The 17,689-nt window shown below is 34.9% G+C and overlaps 1 protein-coding gene across 7 annotated transcripts in view; it reads left to right on the forward strand.

Moving 5' to 3' along the window:
- The window catches only part of TSC22D1 (TSC22 domain family member 1), a 145,272-nt gene that overhangs the window by 28,497 nt on the left and 99,086 nt on the right, over positions 1-17,689 (forward strand). For 2 of the 7 annotated variants that reach the window (XR_001885353.1, XR_001885354.1), the window contains 2 exons: positions 7,872-8,041; positions 8,919-10,204. The exons of 3 other annotated variants lie outside the window; for them this stretch is intronic. Coding sequence is in view for 2 of the 4 variants with exons in the window: in XM_017870989.1 (XP_017726478.1) it covers positions 7,885-8,119 (235 nt within the window). In the remaining 2 variants the exon portion in view is untranslated. Of the gene's footprint in view, positions 1-7,871; positions 10,205-17,689 lie in introns of those variants that run through there. 2 more of the 7 variants (XM_017870990.1, XM_017870989.1) reach the window with 2 other exon arrangements.

The following is a 17,689-nucleotide window of genomic DNA, read 5'->3' on the forward strand; positions in this document are numbered from 1 at the left end:
CACTACCTGCCATATACTAAGCTCTCAGTAAATTAAAAATTAAAACAAAAGTTATGAATATTTACCTGTAACCAACTTTGTAAGTGAAGGTATTAATAAATTATTTGGGAGTTTATCTCTTGAATTTTAATTTAAAAAAAGGAAGAAGGGTATTTATGGCATTAAACTCTATTTCCTGTGAAAATTTTTGAAGAAAAAAATGAGCAGAAAGTCTTCAGTTTTAATAATGCAGGAATAAATATACATGATCATGTAAATTGGAAAGAACTTTTGCTTTTTTATTCACCTGTTCTATGATATGCTTGCTGTAGTCTGGAGTTAATTTCCACACTTGCTGTTTAATGTAAACATTGTTTTCTATTTGTAGGAGAGATTTTCTCTTTTGATCTCTCAAATATTGTCTTCTGAATTAAAGTTCTCTATCTAAAGAACTGTTTATCAAAGGGAAAGAAAAAGCCTATTAACATCTGGTTACTTTTCTGCTGTTAGTACAGAACATGACATAATGCCATCGTTTCTATTAGGATTAGCTTTTAAAGAAAGGTTGGACTAAATTTTTCATCTGAATGAAAAATTGGAGATTTATGTTTCTTAATTTCTCAGTGGATATTGCATAGGAGTGTTGAGTATGGAACCGTATTCAGGATGTTTTGTTCTATTTTTTATTTTCAACTTTCTATTTGGAATTAATTTTAGACTTACCAAAAGTTGCAAAAATTTAGTACACAGGCTTGTTGTGGTGGCTTATGCCTGTAATCTCACCATTTTGGGAGACTGAGGCAGGCAGATTACTTGAGCCCAGGAGTTCAAGACCAGCCTGGGCAACATGATGAAACTCTGTCTTTACAAAAATTAGCCAAGCATGGTGGTGTGTCCCTGTAGTCCCAGCTGTTAGTGAGGCTGAGGTGGGAAGTTGACTCGTGTCAGGGAAGTGGAGGTTGCAGTGAGCCACAGTTGTGCCAGTGTATTCCAGCCTGGGCGACAGAGCCACACCCTATCTAAATATATACATACATACCTACATATATACACACACACACGTACATACACATACATACACATCTATACATACGTATTTCACACAGAATTCCCATATACCTGTCACCCAGCTTTCCTTAATGTTCGTATCATGTATAACCATAGTACAGAAGTCAGGAAGTGCAGAAGTCAGGAAATTAATACCAACTACTCTAAACATTTTTGAATTTTGACGTTGTCTATTAAATGATCTTTTTCTGGTCCAGGATCCAGTTTAGGAATTCATATTGTACTTGGTTGTCATATCTCCTTAATCTCCTTCAATCTAGGCCTGCTCTTCATTCTTTCTTTCCTTTCATGACTTTGACACTTTTGAAGAATACTAGTTAGTGTGATTGGTCCTCAATCTGTGTGTGTGCATTTTTGGCAAGGATATGACAGAAGTGATGGTGTATTCTTATCAGTAGATAAGGAGGTACATGATTATGATCCATCCCATTATTGGTGATGTCATCTTGATCATTTGATTAAGGAAGTGCCTGCCAGGTTTCTGAACTATGAAGTTACTATTTTTTCACTTTGTAATTAACAAGTATCTTGGGGGGAATATTTTGAGACTATGTAAATAATCTTGTTTCTCATACTTTCATTAATTTTAGCATCCATTGATGATTCTTGCTTGATAATCTTTTACATTTAATTATTTAACATCTTTTTTTATTTCATTGTTGACTGATATATTATTTTCCTTGTCATAAATGGATAAAGACCCCAAAGGAATTAATGTAAAGGCAACCTAATTCGCAAAACGTGTTTTTGTTGCTATGGTCTTTCTTTTCTATTTATTTTTATTTGTATTTGTATTTATTTGTATTTTTTTGAGACGGAGTCTTGCACTGTCACCCAGGCTGGAGTGCAGTGGCATGATCTTGGCTCACTGCAACCTTTGCCTCCTGGGTTCAAGTGATTCTTGTGCTTCAGCCTCCCAAGTAGCTGGGATTACAGGTACATACCATCACACCTGGCTAATTTTTATATTTTTAGTAGAGACAGGATTTCACCATGTTGGCCAGGCTGGTCTTGAACTCCTGGCCTCAAGTGATCCGCCTGCCTTGGCCTCTCAAAATGCTGAAATTATAGGCATGAACCACCACGCCTGGCCTGGCCTTTCATGTTTATCTTTTTCTGAGTTCACTCTTAAGAATATAACACAACCCAAGATCCTAGAATGAAAATATATAGTAGGAAGATTATCCTTTTTTATTTTTTTTCCAATACCTTATAGGTCTTTCAAATTTCTTTCATTTTAAGGATCAAGCTAAATATTTCATACTAGCAAAATGAAGAAGACACTAGAGAGGTAAAAGTAATGGATAGGTTAATTATGAAAAAAGTATTTGTTAGAGTAATTTAGAGATTGTTGTTAAAATTACTTTTACTAAGGTTTTTTTTTTTAATGACATATACTAGCCTTTTTCGTTTAAAGGAGTCAGTGGCAAATTTAAGCTTTATTTATTTATTTCTTTTGAGACGGAATCTCGCTCGTTGCCCAGGCTGGAGTGCAGTGGTGTGATCGCGGCTCATTGCAACCTCCGCCTCCCGGGTTCAAGCGATTCTCTTGCCTCAGCCTCCCAAGTAGCTGGGACTACAGGTATGTGCCATCACACCTGGCTAATTTTTGTAGTTTTTATTAGAGATGGGTTTCACCATGGTGGCCAGGCTGGTCTTGAACTCCTGACTTCAGGTGATCCACCTGCCTTGGCCTCCCAAAGTGCTGAGATTTCAGGTGTGAGCCACTGTGCCCGGCCAAATTTAACCATTTTTATATTTAGTTTTCTTGACCCTTAGGTTGCCTTATCCTTTTTTATAGTCAATGTGGTTTATGCAACTGTGTTTCTGTGATTTCCTTTTATCTTTTATTCATAGTGGATTAACTACTCTAAAATATATATATTGTAGATCGTTTCTTTTTCATCTATTTTACTTCATCTTCTACCTTAGTGGAGCATGAACACATTTGGGTTATCTGTTGCTTGTCTTTTCTCAAATACTTGATAGTTATATCTAGTGGACTAACTTGAATACCAGTAACATTTTCGGATGGTATATTTTCCAAAAGGATGAAGAGAAAATATACTGATAATGGAATTTGGTGAGATGTTGAGCTCTAAAAATACTTTAATAGTTAGGTTTTTCTATTTTCACCATAGCTTTCTTCTCTTTTAGGAAATTGATGTCCTTGATCAGGCACATATTCTCATGATGGTATTCAGCCCCTTAAGTTCAGACTTCCTTCCTATTGTTTTTTTAATTAAAAAAATTATTTTTAACACACAACTTTGCTCAGAGTCTTCCCTGTTTTTTTTTTAAATGTATATTCCATTTGATAATACACACAAGCTTTATGGTTAAGAAATAATCTTTACCTCCAATACAATACCTTAGTTAACTAATTCCAAAGAACTTGGTTAGTTTTTTTGTTTTTTTTTTCCCACCTTTTTGTTTTGTTATGGGGTAAGATCTCTCCCTTTTTGAAATTGGATATTCTGGCAGTGTCTGGTTTTCATACTACTTTTAAATCTCTGAAAAATAATACCAGAAATCTGTAATCGTTGTTGCAATTTGGGTAACATTTGTGTCATCTCAGGATAATACCTTTGAAATTCTGCTAACTATACTAAAAAATTAATCCTTAGAAGTTGACAACGCCAAAAAGAGATGGATCCATGAAAGTTATTTATTTTTTATTTTTTATTTTTTGAGATGGCAGAGTCTTGCTCTGTCGCCCAGGCTAGAGTGCAGTGTCTTGATCTCAGCCCACTGCAACCTCCGCCTCCCAGGCTCAAGCGATTCTCCTGCTTCAGCCTCCCCAGTAGCGGGACTACAGGCGAGCGCCACCATGTCCAGCTAATTTTTTGTATTTTTAGTGGAGACAGGTTTCACCATGTTGGCCAGTCTGGTCTCGAACTCCTGACCTCAGGTGATTGGCCCGCCTCAGCTTCACAAATTGCTGGGATTACGAGTGTGAGCCGTGGTGCCTGGCTGAAAGTTTATACTTTTGTTAAATTTTTTGATAAATTTCTGTAGGATTAGAAAGTTGAACTTTTCAGTGTCTACTTTATATATCAACTACTTGACAAAATTCTTATTTGTTTTTTGATCAGTAACTTATTTGTAAAGCATTTACTGAGTTACCTATTCCATGTGCCAAGCACTTTTCTAGGGGCTGGAGATAAAAGACACACTGCTTTTGTTAAGCATGTTCTTTCCTTTTCTTCTTACTGCCAGCTAGGACTGTTTTAGATACTTAGAGGAATTTGTGAAAAATTTGTTTTCTTTGTAGAAGTGCCTTAGGACCAGTATGAATGGGTAATAATAGGTAAAGAATAAAAAGATGCTTCCAATGTATGTAGAATGTCCAGGTTAATGAATAATCGGTAAATTTATAAACCATTAAGTTCAACTTTAGATCGGTCAGTTGTAGCACGTTTGAGTAGAAATTGGTCTTTGTAGAAACATAGTACCTTCTATTTCATAGCTTAAATAGGTGTAGCCTTCCCTTATGCTTAGATACTAGAAATGCTTAAAACTAATAAGCTGCGTAGACTCATTTAATAATTTAATATTGAGAACAAATATTGCAAACAGCCTAATTTGATGTACTTCTCATAACATTTTCTCAGTGGTATTTATATATAAAATACTGTTTCTGATTTGAATATACATGGATTTTCAGTAAGAATCTTTAAAAATTTCATTATTTACAGAAAATGTTAAAATGATTGCATTGATGTACTGGTAAGTTAATAGATCTATGACAGCCACTTGAGGTAGCAGCTCAGCATGGCTCATTTTGTTAGCTTTGGTTTGAAATTTTTTCTCTAGTGGTTGAAATGTAAGTCTTGCAGTGGAAAAAATATTTCCCCCTCTTAAAATATCATATAGAAGAATGTTGTCCACTAAAATAGAATTAGGTAAGGGCTTCCTGTATCATTTTTAGGAGTTTCCATCAATAATATTCTCACAAAGGCTGCTCTTTCTTGTTCAAATAATGACGTCATTTTGAAAGCATCTTTACGTTTTTTATATAAATGATACATGATCAAATTCAGAGTCTTCGTAAATTATTAACTCTTAAAGCAGGAGAGATACCGCCTCTCCTCAGTGATTTCAAAGTAATTTCTACTTAGAGAAATCTGTTTATTCATTTCTGAGTATGAGTGTTGAATTAGGATGTTTTGGTACTTCAGGCAAAATAAATAAGTTATATTCTGAAAGTGTTCTGACTTAGGGGAAGTTTGTAAAGATTCATTTTCTCTGGCGAGCTCTCATATTTAACTTGCTGTGTAACCTAACCTAAGGACATTTGGTTTTTTAAAATCTAAGTTTGTTGTACTTTTAATCTATATTATACTGTGGTGTGTGATAAATAAAGATTTGGATGCATTTAACGTAAAGTTCCTGCTGTAGAAGAAATTCTAAATTTAGACTAATATTAATCTGAGCAAGATCTGGTTTTTTGGGAGTTGTTTTTCATTTTCAAAGTGAAGTAGGCCTGTAAACTTAAAAATGAAAGTTACCAGGTATATTTGCTATTTCAAAATGTACCTCTTTCTTTTTGCCTGTATTTTCACTCACTTACATGTTATTATTGATTAGTATTCAAGAACCAAAGGAAAACTATTGAAAAGTTAACTATTGGAAACTAAAGGAAATTTGGAAAATCGTATCTTAATTATATTCTCTGAATAGGTTTTAAACTATTTTAAAGTAGTTAAGTTTTACTTAGATTTCATTAATTTAGAAATCTTAGATAATTTTCACTGTTAATACTGAGCTATTACTATATGAAAAAGAATAATTTGTCAAGGAAATTGATTAGAAAAGACTAGAGGATGACTGTTTAAAGCACTTTTGTGCACCTATTTGCACCATATAGGTACAGTGAAAATGTATGTAGATAGCTCCAATGTACTGATTTTCAGCCTTTTTCATCTGTTAAAGAGCCACTCCTTAACAACTCCAGCTGTGGAATGCTTTGTTAATCTACTTGGGTTTTTTAGGCCCTTGAAACCACTTAATTAGATTGCATTTATTAAGATTCAGTATTCAGATCCTTTTTTAATTTGTATTCCTTTCTTCTTACCATCCGTCGTATACCTCCTCATTGTGATTATACTGTAAAATACTTTTTAAAGCCTAGTGATCTAAAGAATACAATCTTTTAAATACTAAAAGACTTTTGGACTTAAAATCTATTGGAAACTTAAATTGAAAAAATAGCTGCCACTTAGGTGCATAAAGTACTTTCATAATTATTTGATACCTCCTGTTAGGTGGCAGTTTCACCTTCTTTCCAATTTCTTTTTTCTTTTCTTTAATATTTGGTAATTGCAGATTTGATGGTTAAATTAATAGGTTTTCTTTACTTAGGTCAAACTGTCTTCATTTCTCATTTGTACAGAATTGGGTATGTTCCTGTGCAGAAGGGTTAGCTCATTCTTTTCATCTTTAAGCTTTTAAAAATACTTAGTCTGAATGTTGTTAGGTAATGGAATAACCATTCCTTTTCAGCTTTTGATACATTTCCAAACTGGCTGGCAGAGCCAGGAGGAAGTGAAGGCATTAAAAACACTAACTTTGGTTGGTTGCTACCTTCTTAGTGCTGAGACTATAACCTTTGTTGGTTGATTGATAGAGAACAAGAGAACACAATCCTCGTTCCGCTAACAGGTAAGGAACCCTTGTGATAAACAGTTGATATGAGAGGGAGATTACTTGATAGCATTTTATAAAAACTTTATCCCAAAATATAACATGTCCCAGAAATAGGATACTGTGACTGACTGTATTTCATAGAACAAGGATATGCAGCACCTTTATATTTAGAATAAGATCTGAAATTTAATAGGGATGTATTACTCTGTACCACAAAGCATAATTGATCTGTTTTCCAAAGGCAACACTGTTAAAATTTATCCTGCAGTCCCTGTAACTTTAAATATGTATCTGCCTATCTTGTTCTCCTTTCAGCTTTTCCTTGATCAGATGCTATGTGCTTTGAACTTCCTTCTCTTATTTACCTTATTCCTATAATAAAGCTAACTATTTTCTAGTATCTTTGCCATCATCTATAATTTGAGTATATCTTACTGCTTTAATTTCTATGTTATAGCCATTAATGATTATTCCTGGTTCTTCTTGACCCAAAAGAAAATGATTATGCATTTTAAAAAATATTTTGAGTCTGTATTACCTATATTCACTATTCTGCCTTCCCAGTTTTAAAGCTGAGTGCTTGAAGAATAAATCTTTTCAGTGACAGTAGTCATAAGCTTTGATAAAATACAGGCTTAGCTTTGTATTGCTGTAATATGGGCCTATAGTGTGATTAATTCTTTAAGTTAATGAAGACTTGAACTCAGAGAAGAAATTCAGCTTCTTAGACTTTCCCAAAGTTTAGTAGTATTCCTGTTAAGATGCTTGATTTTTTCTGTTTCTACTTTTCAGTCCATCTTCTTTTCTTTGACAGAAGAATTAACTGGGACTCCTCCTTTGATATATCTGAGGTTGCGTGCCTTTTCCCTGTCCCTTAAAGACAACTGTGATCTTGTTTCCAGTCATAATTTATCATTTTTGATTTGGTCTTCCACTCAAAGTTGAGTGGTTTATCACAGAGTGTGTTATGGCTTAGACTAATACAGGTCCCTTCTTAATAGTTACTGAGGAATTAATCATTTGTGGTGACAGACTTCTAAAATTCAAATGAAGAAGGCACTTAAGAAAGTATGCCCAAAGGTAGCTCTTTTTATCCTGAGGATAAGCCATTACAAACTCAAATGACCAGAGAATGTAATTTCTTAATAAGAATTTTTTCTTAAATCTATATTCAGCTCTCTATTTCAGTGCTTCTCTCCTACCAGAGGTGCAAGGAGTGATCCTAGAACCACAGATACAGCCAAGACCACGGAGAGCTTTTGACGTCAGGGGTCCACTTTCTCCACTGAACCCTTGGAGACAGAATATCCAGCTTCTGGAGAGAGTGGGAAAGGATAATAAACAAGTGGGTGCTTTCCATTATTTACTTGGGTTAATTTATAGATTGGAGTGTCCTTCCATTGCCCATTTAATTCTATGGTAAACTCCTTGGGTTCATTTAAGAACCAGGTGGGACTGCAATCTGTTTGTTTTTCTAAGAATGCTAACTAGTACTCATTCAAAAATGAGACCTAAAATTTAATTTTCTCTCCAGATAATTAAAGCAGTGGATGATTTGGGGCACATGATTTGACGAATGCCTGTGTAGTCCACAGGAATTTTAAAAAGGGAATATCTACCCGTTTTGGCCTTTATGGTATTAGTGGACTTCTAAGTGCTCTTTATATTCCAGTAATATAAAAGGTTCTGTATTTCATCTTTGGGCAAACTGGACATTTGAAGTCTAATTTATACAGTCAGATGTCCAGGTGTTATCCTACCCTGTTAGTGAGAACCTTTTGGTCTTCTTCCTACCTCAAATGTTAGGACTTCATATTAGATCTTTTAAAAGATGCAATGATAGTACTATTATGGTTTTACTGTCAATTCTAGGCTTCATTCTTTAATAAAAGATAAGTATGAATGAATGTAAGTTTCAGGATACAATATCCCTGAAAGCTATGTTTAATATACTCAAAAGTCATTTTCTAGTCCCTAGGAATAAATATTTGTGGTAAAAGAACCCTTTCCTAGATTTCACCCATGGCATTAAGATGGTTTTCTCTTAGTTTCTTTGATGCCAAGGGTAGGATTTGATTCCAGGAAGTTCTTATCACCTACAGTGGGTAGAATGTGAACTTGTTACCTTTTGGCAAGTTTTCATTTTTCCTTGGTGGATTCCTTCTGTGACTCCAGGTATCTTGATAATGGGAGACTGGTTTATTTGTTCTCTAATTGCCCAGATTTCTTTCAACTGGTAAAACATCATACTTCTTCAGCAAAAGGAATTCTTCTAGCAGAGCCTTCATGGATGATATCTGTCACACATGCCAGCACCTGCAGTTTGGAAGGCAGTGGTGAATGGATCCATGCAATATGTCTAGAAGACACAAGGATGAGCCAGCCACCTGATCTTGTCATTTATAAACTTTTAAGAATTACTCTGGTTTACTTTTGGTCTGAAAATGGAAAGGCTCAAATAATGAAATAATCTTTTCAGATTGGAATTTTACATGGCCATGAAAATATTTATTTCTATTCAGAAGACTGAAATAGAGGAAGCTTGAGAGACTCCTTTCTTTTAAAAGCAGCTCTCTGTATCTGTTTCATTTAAAAGATTTGTGGGATTGAAAATCACCTTAATGAAGTAGGCAAACTTTTTTTTATTAGTAGAGGAAGTCCAGAAAACTTAATGAAGTGGTTTTTTTTTTGTTGCCTGACACTGAAAGTAACTAGTAAATAAAGGGTGAACTTCTTAATTATTTGAAAACAGCTTTTAATATTAGGATATACTCTTTTAGCCCATCTTTGGTAGTCTTGAGCCTTATTATAATTGTCAAATCAATGTTTCTAACAGAGAAGTAGAAGAAATATCTCTTGAGATGGAAGTAGCTTGGTCTGTCCTCTAAAGTAATACCTACCTGTTAAACTTGAGGTATTTTTTTTTACACTGAAGGCATACTAAAGTTTGAATAATACACGAAACAGTAGTTTACAGAGCAGAGGCACTTAGTATTAGAATAAGCCTGTAGGTGTGAAGGAATAAGTGTTGCAAAATAGTTATTTATCCAAGCTATCAATTAATTGATTGAAGTAGTTATCAAAATGTTTCTGTTTCTCTCTTTCTTTGGTATCTATTAACTGGTCAGTCAAAAGCTATTAAAGAAAATTTTTAAAGTCACATAATGCTGCCAGTTTGTTAAATTTGTTATACATTTTAAGAACAGGTATTCTAGAGTTATTAATATGGAAGCAGCTAAAATGTTTTAGGAAATCTCAAAAGTTTTGGAAGCCACGTTTGCTAAAGCATAACCTGCACTTAGTCTTTCTTGGCTCTCTGTATTTTTTTATCATTATAAATAAATTTTTGTAAGTATAGTACTTAAAAGTAAGTTTAAAGGATCAATTTGAACTGAAATTTCCCCCAGAGAGCTTTGAATTCCCATAAATGATTACAGCTTTTACTACTGACTTGTTTTAGTAAATGTTAGTAAGACAATTGGTTTACAAATACATATAAATTAAAAAACAACTGTTAATCGTTTTAGGAAGAACTGAAGGAACTAAAAATGATATTTGCTTGGAAATTAAGTTAGTTGAATTCTTTGAACCACAGTACAAACCACTTTGTGTGGCCTTTGAGATTATAAGCTTCTTGTTTCAGCTTTGAAGATGAAAAGTGATTTAATCTCTTAATCTCATGCTTTGATTGAATTTTAGCTCTGTTCCTTAAAATATGCAAAAGAAATGTAAGTGCATTTCTAGTCACCTCATGCCACTACAAGCTATTTATTTAAAAGTGAAACTTTTGTATATTATTGTGAACTGATTTGTTTATTTAAACTTTTATTTTGGTGAATTTACATTTGAATTTTTTTATATTTTATGTCACAAAATGAAGTCCTATATTTTTCAGTGTTTATGAATATTAATATAAACTTTTTTCTAGAATGACTAATTGTGTAATATCTGTATTATGTGATAATTTGAAATCTAATAAATATTTTCTCCATGAAAAAAATGCACTTACTGATAATGGCTTATTTCTGTTTCAGGAGTAGAAACTGAAAACTGCAACAGCAATTTTAAATGTATTTGAATTTTAAGTGTCTTTCTCAAAGTATTTCTGAATATATATTCTACCTTTCTGTATGTTACATTTTTTTTTTCCCCAGAAAAAACTTTTTTTGAACTGTTAAAGTGATTCTTCGTGGGGGTCACCAGTGAATGTATGAAATAGGTGATCTGTTTTGTATGTTTTTGCATTTTCCTGATTAGCATCATCTTACCTTTGTTTCCAGAATTGGATTTTTTTAGATGCAATTTTTGTACATCAATTTTGCAAACTATTAAAATTCTCTTGAGTTGATACTGTAAATATCAAGAGTAATTTGGCCAAGTCTTTTAATGCTAGATTGATCAAACTATAACTCTTATAGAATAGCATCCAAAAACAGTTCCTTTACCCAGAAGAACATTTGAAAATAATGGCTGATTAGAGGACTATGCAATTCATAAGAACTGTTGAAGTGAAAAATGTTTTGTATTTTAGTGTTCTACTTGCACAAATAATTGTAGAAGGAGAAATCTTGACCTCATAGTCTCTTGTTTTTAAATCTTACCAAGACAGCATGGAAAGGGTAATATTTAGTTTTATTGATTCTTGTTTTTATAGCTACATAATTTTACCTAATTGAAACCACAGGAACAATTTACCCTTTCTATGCAGGATTTGCTTAGAAGCTAGAGGATTTCCTTTCAGAGTTGAAGAAAAGTTACTGAAGAAGTAGACCCCCAAAATTAAAAATAACATTAAGATGGGGTCCTAGGCAAGAAATAAAGATTGAATTAGTGACAGTTGGTGGATTAAAATGTAATAATTTGGCTCCCGAAAGAAATTATACTCTGAAAAAAATCAAATTTCTAAAAGGCAGTTATGATTTAGAAGAGCTGTTTGTATTGGGGGTGGGGGAAAGAAAGGAAGCTAACATTCTTGGCTTTATTAACCTGGTAAGTTTGGAAAAAAATGTAAAGATTCTGTGGACAAAATTTTGTTTTCAGAATTAAAGCTTTTAAAAGGTTTACAGACACAGTATATGTCAATGAAAGGCTGTATTTTATTTGAATATAAAAGAAATCTATAAGCTTTTCCTATATGTGTATGAAAGGGTAGGGTAGGCATGGAAGTTAAAATATACCCTGTATTGGAAACCTGAAAATATTGCAAAGATAATGGTGACATGAGTTTTAAAAGTAATTTTAAAACATAGACTCTTCTCTACATCATCAGTAACCTTCAAAATAAAATATTACAGAATGTTGAATTTGGCTTACCATTGTATTTTGAGGTGTAGGAACATAGGCTTATGGTTTAACCATCACTGACTAGATTAGTATAAAAGTTTGTTTTGATTGTTCTTTAGTAAGGAAACAGTTTTTTTTTTTTTGTAGCTTCTGTTAAAAAAAAAGTAAACATGACAAGCAGTGTGACTGCAAAATCCTGACTTTATAGGTTATTGTAAATATGTACACAGATCTTATTTTCTTTGCCATATTGAAGTAGTCTGACAAATATCAGTACTTAGATGTCCTAAGCAATTTTTTTACTTTATTTTTATCCAGGTATTTTTGTTTCCCTTTAACAATATTTCATAGTAATTTAGTCCTGACATGTGAAAGATTGTTTCAAAATTAAGCATTTAGGTATTCTGGACTGATATTTCCACTAATATATACATCTAAGGTAATTAGATTACTGCAGTAAAAATGCTAGTGAACTTTGAAGTATTCACCGGAGTTTTCGGGAATTATGATCAAAGGGATCTTTGCTCAAGAGGTAAGGTATGGCATAGGTAGAAAAATATTCAAAATATGTTTAATACTTGAATTATAATGTAAACTACAACAGGTATCCATGGGTTTTCAGACAGATGTAGAATTAGGAAAATAATTTTTCTTAAAACCCTCAGAGGGAGGCCGAGATGGGCGGATCACAAGGTCAGGAGATCGAGACCATCCTGGCTAACACGGTGAAACCCCGTCTCTACTAAAAAATACAAAAAACTAGCCGGGCGAGGTGGCGGGCGCCTGTAGTCCCAGCTACTCGGGAGGCTGAGGCAGGAGAATGGCGTGAACCCGGGAGGCGGAGCTTGCAGTGAGCTGAGATCTGGCCACTGCACTCCAGCCCCGGCGACAGAGTGAGACTCCGTCTCAAAAAAAAAAAAAAAAAAACCCTCAGAGAAGAGAAATTGATAAACCACAAATTTGTTTTTGTATGTTTTTGGAGTGCATTTAGAAACATGTCCACAGACATTGTACTCTTTGTATATGTCGCCTCCAGTATTCCAAGGCATTTCCTACCCCTGCTCTCTTAGTATTTATGATTCATATTTAATTTCTCAAGCTTGAGCACTATAAAAATATTGTACTTTGGTAAGTTGAGTACATATTTCATGAGATTATTGCCTGGAATATTTTTGGCAAAAGTTTTGCAGGTTTTGGCAAAGCAAAAGGAAAGTACAGTCTCGTTTTGCCTGTTTCTATTAAATAATACCTAGAACTTAGAAAACAATTGCTCAACTTAGTAACCTTTATTTTGGTTTGAGAAATTAAGGAATTCTGTAAACGTTTACTCAACACTGTAACTCAGAAATCTTGTCCTGAGGATCAAGAAATAACATTGTTGCCTGGTATATAAAATAATTGACAGAAGAAAGTGATATACTATTCTCTAGGGAATAAGTAGTTTCAAAGGGTTATGTTAGAATAAACAGTATATCTAGAAACAAAGAAAAATGCAATATTGAATATGGACAAGATAGGAAAATAGGACTTTTCCCCCTAGAATTAAATTACTAGTGTAATTTACTCAATAGAGGATAACATCGAAAATGCAATAATCCTTCATCATGTTTTGAGTTCTTTAAAACAACTGCTAGTGGACATTTTTGGCCTTTTTTTTTTTTTTTTTTTTTTTTTTTTTTTTAATTGAGACAAGGTCTCACAGTGTCACCTAGGTTGGAGTGCAGTAGCACCATTGTAGTTCACTGGAGCCTGGAACTCTTAGCCTCAAGTGATCCTGTTGCCTCAGCCTTCTCTGCTGTAGACGTGCACTGCCATGTCTGCCTTTTTTTTTTTTTTCCCCCCCTTGAGACAGGGTCTTATTCTGTTGCCCAGGCTAGAGTGTAGTGGCTCGATCATGGCTCCCTGCAGCCTCAACCTCCCCAGGTTCTGGTGATCCACCTACCTCAGCCTCTCAAGGTGGGACTATATGTACACAGATCTTATTTTCCACCGTACCCAGCTAATTTTGGTATCTTTTTGCAGAGTTGGAGTTTATGTTGCCCAGGCTGAGAAGTGATCCTCCCTCCTCAGTCTCCTAAAATGTTGAGATTACAGGCATAGGCTACTGCTTCTGGTCTGGCCTTTATTAAAATAATTTGCTGTTTATTCCACCTTACCTTTGATGTAGAAAAAGTGATAATGTGAATCAACATGCCACCATTATCTTTGCTAAGTTCTTTGTGATAGAACTTAGCATTTCATAGCTGATTCCATGTACATTCAGGATACTGTTTTTGTTTGTTTTTTTTGCAGACAGTCTTGCTCTGTTGCCCAGGCTGGAGTACAGTGACGCAATCTCAGCTCCCTGCAACCACCACCTCCTGGGTTCAAGTGATTCTCCCACCTCAGCCTCCTGAGTACCTGGGATTACAGGCACCTGCCATCATGCTTGGCTGATTTTTCTATTTTTGTAGAGACTGGGTTTCACCATGGTGGCCAGGCTGGTCTTGAACTCCTGACCTCAGGTGATCCACCCGCCTTGGCCTCCGAAAGTGCTGGGAAGGGACACTCTTTGCTAAGAAGTTGATTCAGAATTTGCTTCCATGCCTTTTTTTTTTTTTAATTTGATGCGGAGTCTTACTCTCACCTAAGCTGGAGTGCAGTGGCATGATCTCGACTCACTGCAACATCTGCCTCCTGGGTTCAAGTGGTTCTCTTGCCTCAGCCTCATGAGTAGCTGGGATTACAGGCATGGACCACCACACCCAGCTAATTTTTTGTACTTTTGGTAGAGATGAGGTTTCACCATGTTGGCCAGGCTGGTCTCCAACTCCTGACCTCAAGTGATCCATCTGCCTCAGCCTCCCAAAGTACTGGGATTACAGGCATCGGCCGTCATGCCTGGCTAATCATGCCCTCGTGAACCACCATGCCTGGCCCCCCCTCCCATACCATTTTTACTTGAAAATTACTTTAGAATTATCTAGCTTAGCACCTTTATTTTACATACAAGATAATTAGTATCCAGAAATACCACATACATTTCTAATACACTATTTTTAAACAAATTGTAGTACTCAAGCCTCTTCACTACCAGATGTACCACTTTACTACTTGGCTGCTGCTTGTTGATTCTAGTTTGGGACGACAGAGCAAGTCTGATCCCTTTCAAATGTGACAGCCTTCAAGATAGCTATTAATTTCCCATCAATCCAAGCCCAAGTCTTCTACATATTAAGTATCCCCATGTTCTTACCTCTTATTCATGTAGCATGCTTTTGAGATCCTTAAAGATTTTGTAGATGGGCTGGGTGCCGTGGCTCGCGCCTGTAATCTTAGCGCTTTGGGAGGCCGAGGCAGGCAGATCACAGGTCAGAAGATCGAGACCAAACTGGCTAACACGGTGAAACCCCGTCTCTACTAAAAATAAAAAGAAACCCAGCCGGGCGTAGTGGCGGGCGCCTGTAGTCCCAGATACTAGGGAGGCTGAGGCAGGACAATGGCGAGAACCCGGGAGGCGGAGCTTGCAGCCAGCTGAGATCGTGCCACTGCACTCTAGCCTGGGCGACAGAGCAAGACTTCGTCTCAGAAAAACAAACAAACAAATATTTTGTAGATCTGTGAGCGTACTGCAGTTTCTGTAAGTGTGTGACACCAAACCAGCACATTACAGATGTGCTCTGGGCTATTATAACACATGACCTTCTGTTACCTTTGGCCTGGAATACTCATAACACTTTCTCCTTAAATATTTATCCAGTAAAGTGCTTGATTTTATGCATGTTGAGATTATCCTAGGCAGAGAAACTATAGTGATATGAAAAAGTATTTTGTTTCTAAAAATTAGGTTTGTAGTCTATGTATGCAAAGTATGTGTATTTTGCACAGCTTATCGAAGGAATTGACTCAATGTTATAGCCACAACCTTGGGAAATCATGGAAAAGTACAGTCTCAATTTAAGTTATTTTCGGTTTACTTTCTTAATTCTGACTTTAAATTGTGTATTAAATTGTGTAAGTGTAAAATGTTATTTTTCAGGTTGTATTTACTAATTTAAAGATAACCAGGCTTGTTGGAGACACTTGTCATATGACTGGTATTGAGAAGAAAATAAACTTGAGTTTAGTAACATAATTAAAATTAGTGGAAAAGTGTGGGAAATATATCAAATGGCAGAAGATGGTGAAGAAGTAGTCCTGGAAGAATATGGCCTAAGTTCTAATTGAGGCACAGTCTTGTATTGCATATTGAAATACCGTGTAAATATTCTGCTATAGCAACATTTTAGTAGTGCTTTTAATTACCATTTAAAATATTTATCTTTCATCCCTCAAATCTTGAACTCCTGGAAGACATGAGGTGTTTTATTTATTTAATGGTTGCATGTATATCTAAGGGTATAGGTACCCCGATCTGAGAAAGACTGATTGAGAAACCTGTCTTGCCTCAGTTAGAATGAATTTGGGGGAAAATAAGAAAAGAACAAACATTTACATACCTACACAGTGTACCTTTGCTAGGTGCTTCATGTATATTTACCTAATTTAATTTAGTTAACCTGTGAGAAAGGTGATAATTTTTTCATTTTACACATAAAAATGTTGAAGCCCAGAGGTTACAATACCTGGCCAAGGACATATAATCAATAAGCAGTGAAGATGGCATTCAAAGGCAGATCTGTTGATCTATTACACCATTGATCATGCATTTGCATATTCTCAGGAGAATTTCATATAGAACCTCAGGGTCTGAATTAAAGGGTTATTTTAGTATTTTTAATAGACTTTTTTAAAAAAGGGCAGTTTTACATTTGTGGAATAATTGACCAGTAAGTGTAGAGAGTTCACATTTACCTCCTCCTCCCTCCTACAGTTTCCTGTTACCATCTTGTGTTAGTGTGTTACATTTGTTATAATTGATGAACCATTATTGATCAATTATTAATTAAAGTCCATAGTTTACATTGGGGTTCATGCTTTCTGTTATGCAGTTCTATGGGTTCTGTCAAATACATGTCATGTATTCACCATTAGTATCATACAGAATAGTTTGACCTAGAAATGTCCTTTGCTCCCTTATTTGTGTGATCGCTGGATCATATGGTAAGTTAATGCTTAGCTTTGCGATACAGAGACTGCCAAACTGTCTTCCAAAGTGGCTTTTCCATTTTGCATTCCCATGAGCAATGAATGTGATTTCTGTTGCTCCACGTTCTCACCAGCATTTGATATTATCATGTGATTGTAGCTACTCTAATAGGTGTGTAGTGGTATCTCATTGTTTTATTTTGCAATTCCCTAATGATATGTTGAACATCTTCTCATACACTTTCAGCTCAATCTGCTGAGTGTCTATTTACATTCTTTACTCATTTAAAAAAAATTTTTTTTTTTTTGAGTTTTAAGAGTTCTTGATGTATTTTGGATACCAGCCCTTTATCAGGTATTTGGTAAATGTTTTCTCCCAATTTGTGGCTTGTCTTCTCATTCTCTTAATTCTGTCTTTTGCAGAGTAGAAATTTTAATAAAGTCTGTCTTTACTGGGTCATGATTTTGGTGGTGTATCTAAAAGTTTAAGGCCACCTAGACTTTCCCCTGTTTTACATTCTACAGACTTTTTTTTTTTTTTTTTTTTTTTTTTTTTTTTTTTAAGTTTTGTGGTTTACATTTAGATCTATGACTTGTTCTCAGGTTTTGTGAAAGGGGTAAGGTTTGTGTTTACATTGATTTT

This window comes from Rhinopithecus bieti, unplaced genomic scaffold (assembly GCF_001698545.2).
Source record: "Rhinopithecus bieti isolate Rb0 unplaced genomic scaffold, ASM169854v2 scaffold_5273, whole genome shotgun sequence".
NCBI classification, from domain to species: Eukaryota; Metazoa; Chordata; class Mammalia; order Primates; family Cercopithecidae; genus Rhinopithecus; species Rhinopithecus bieti.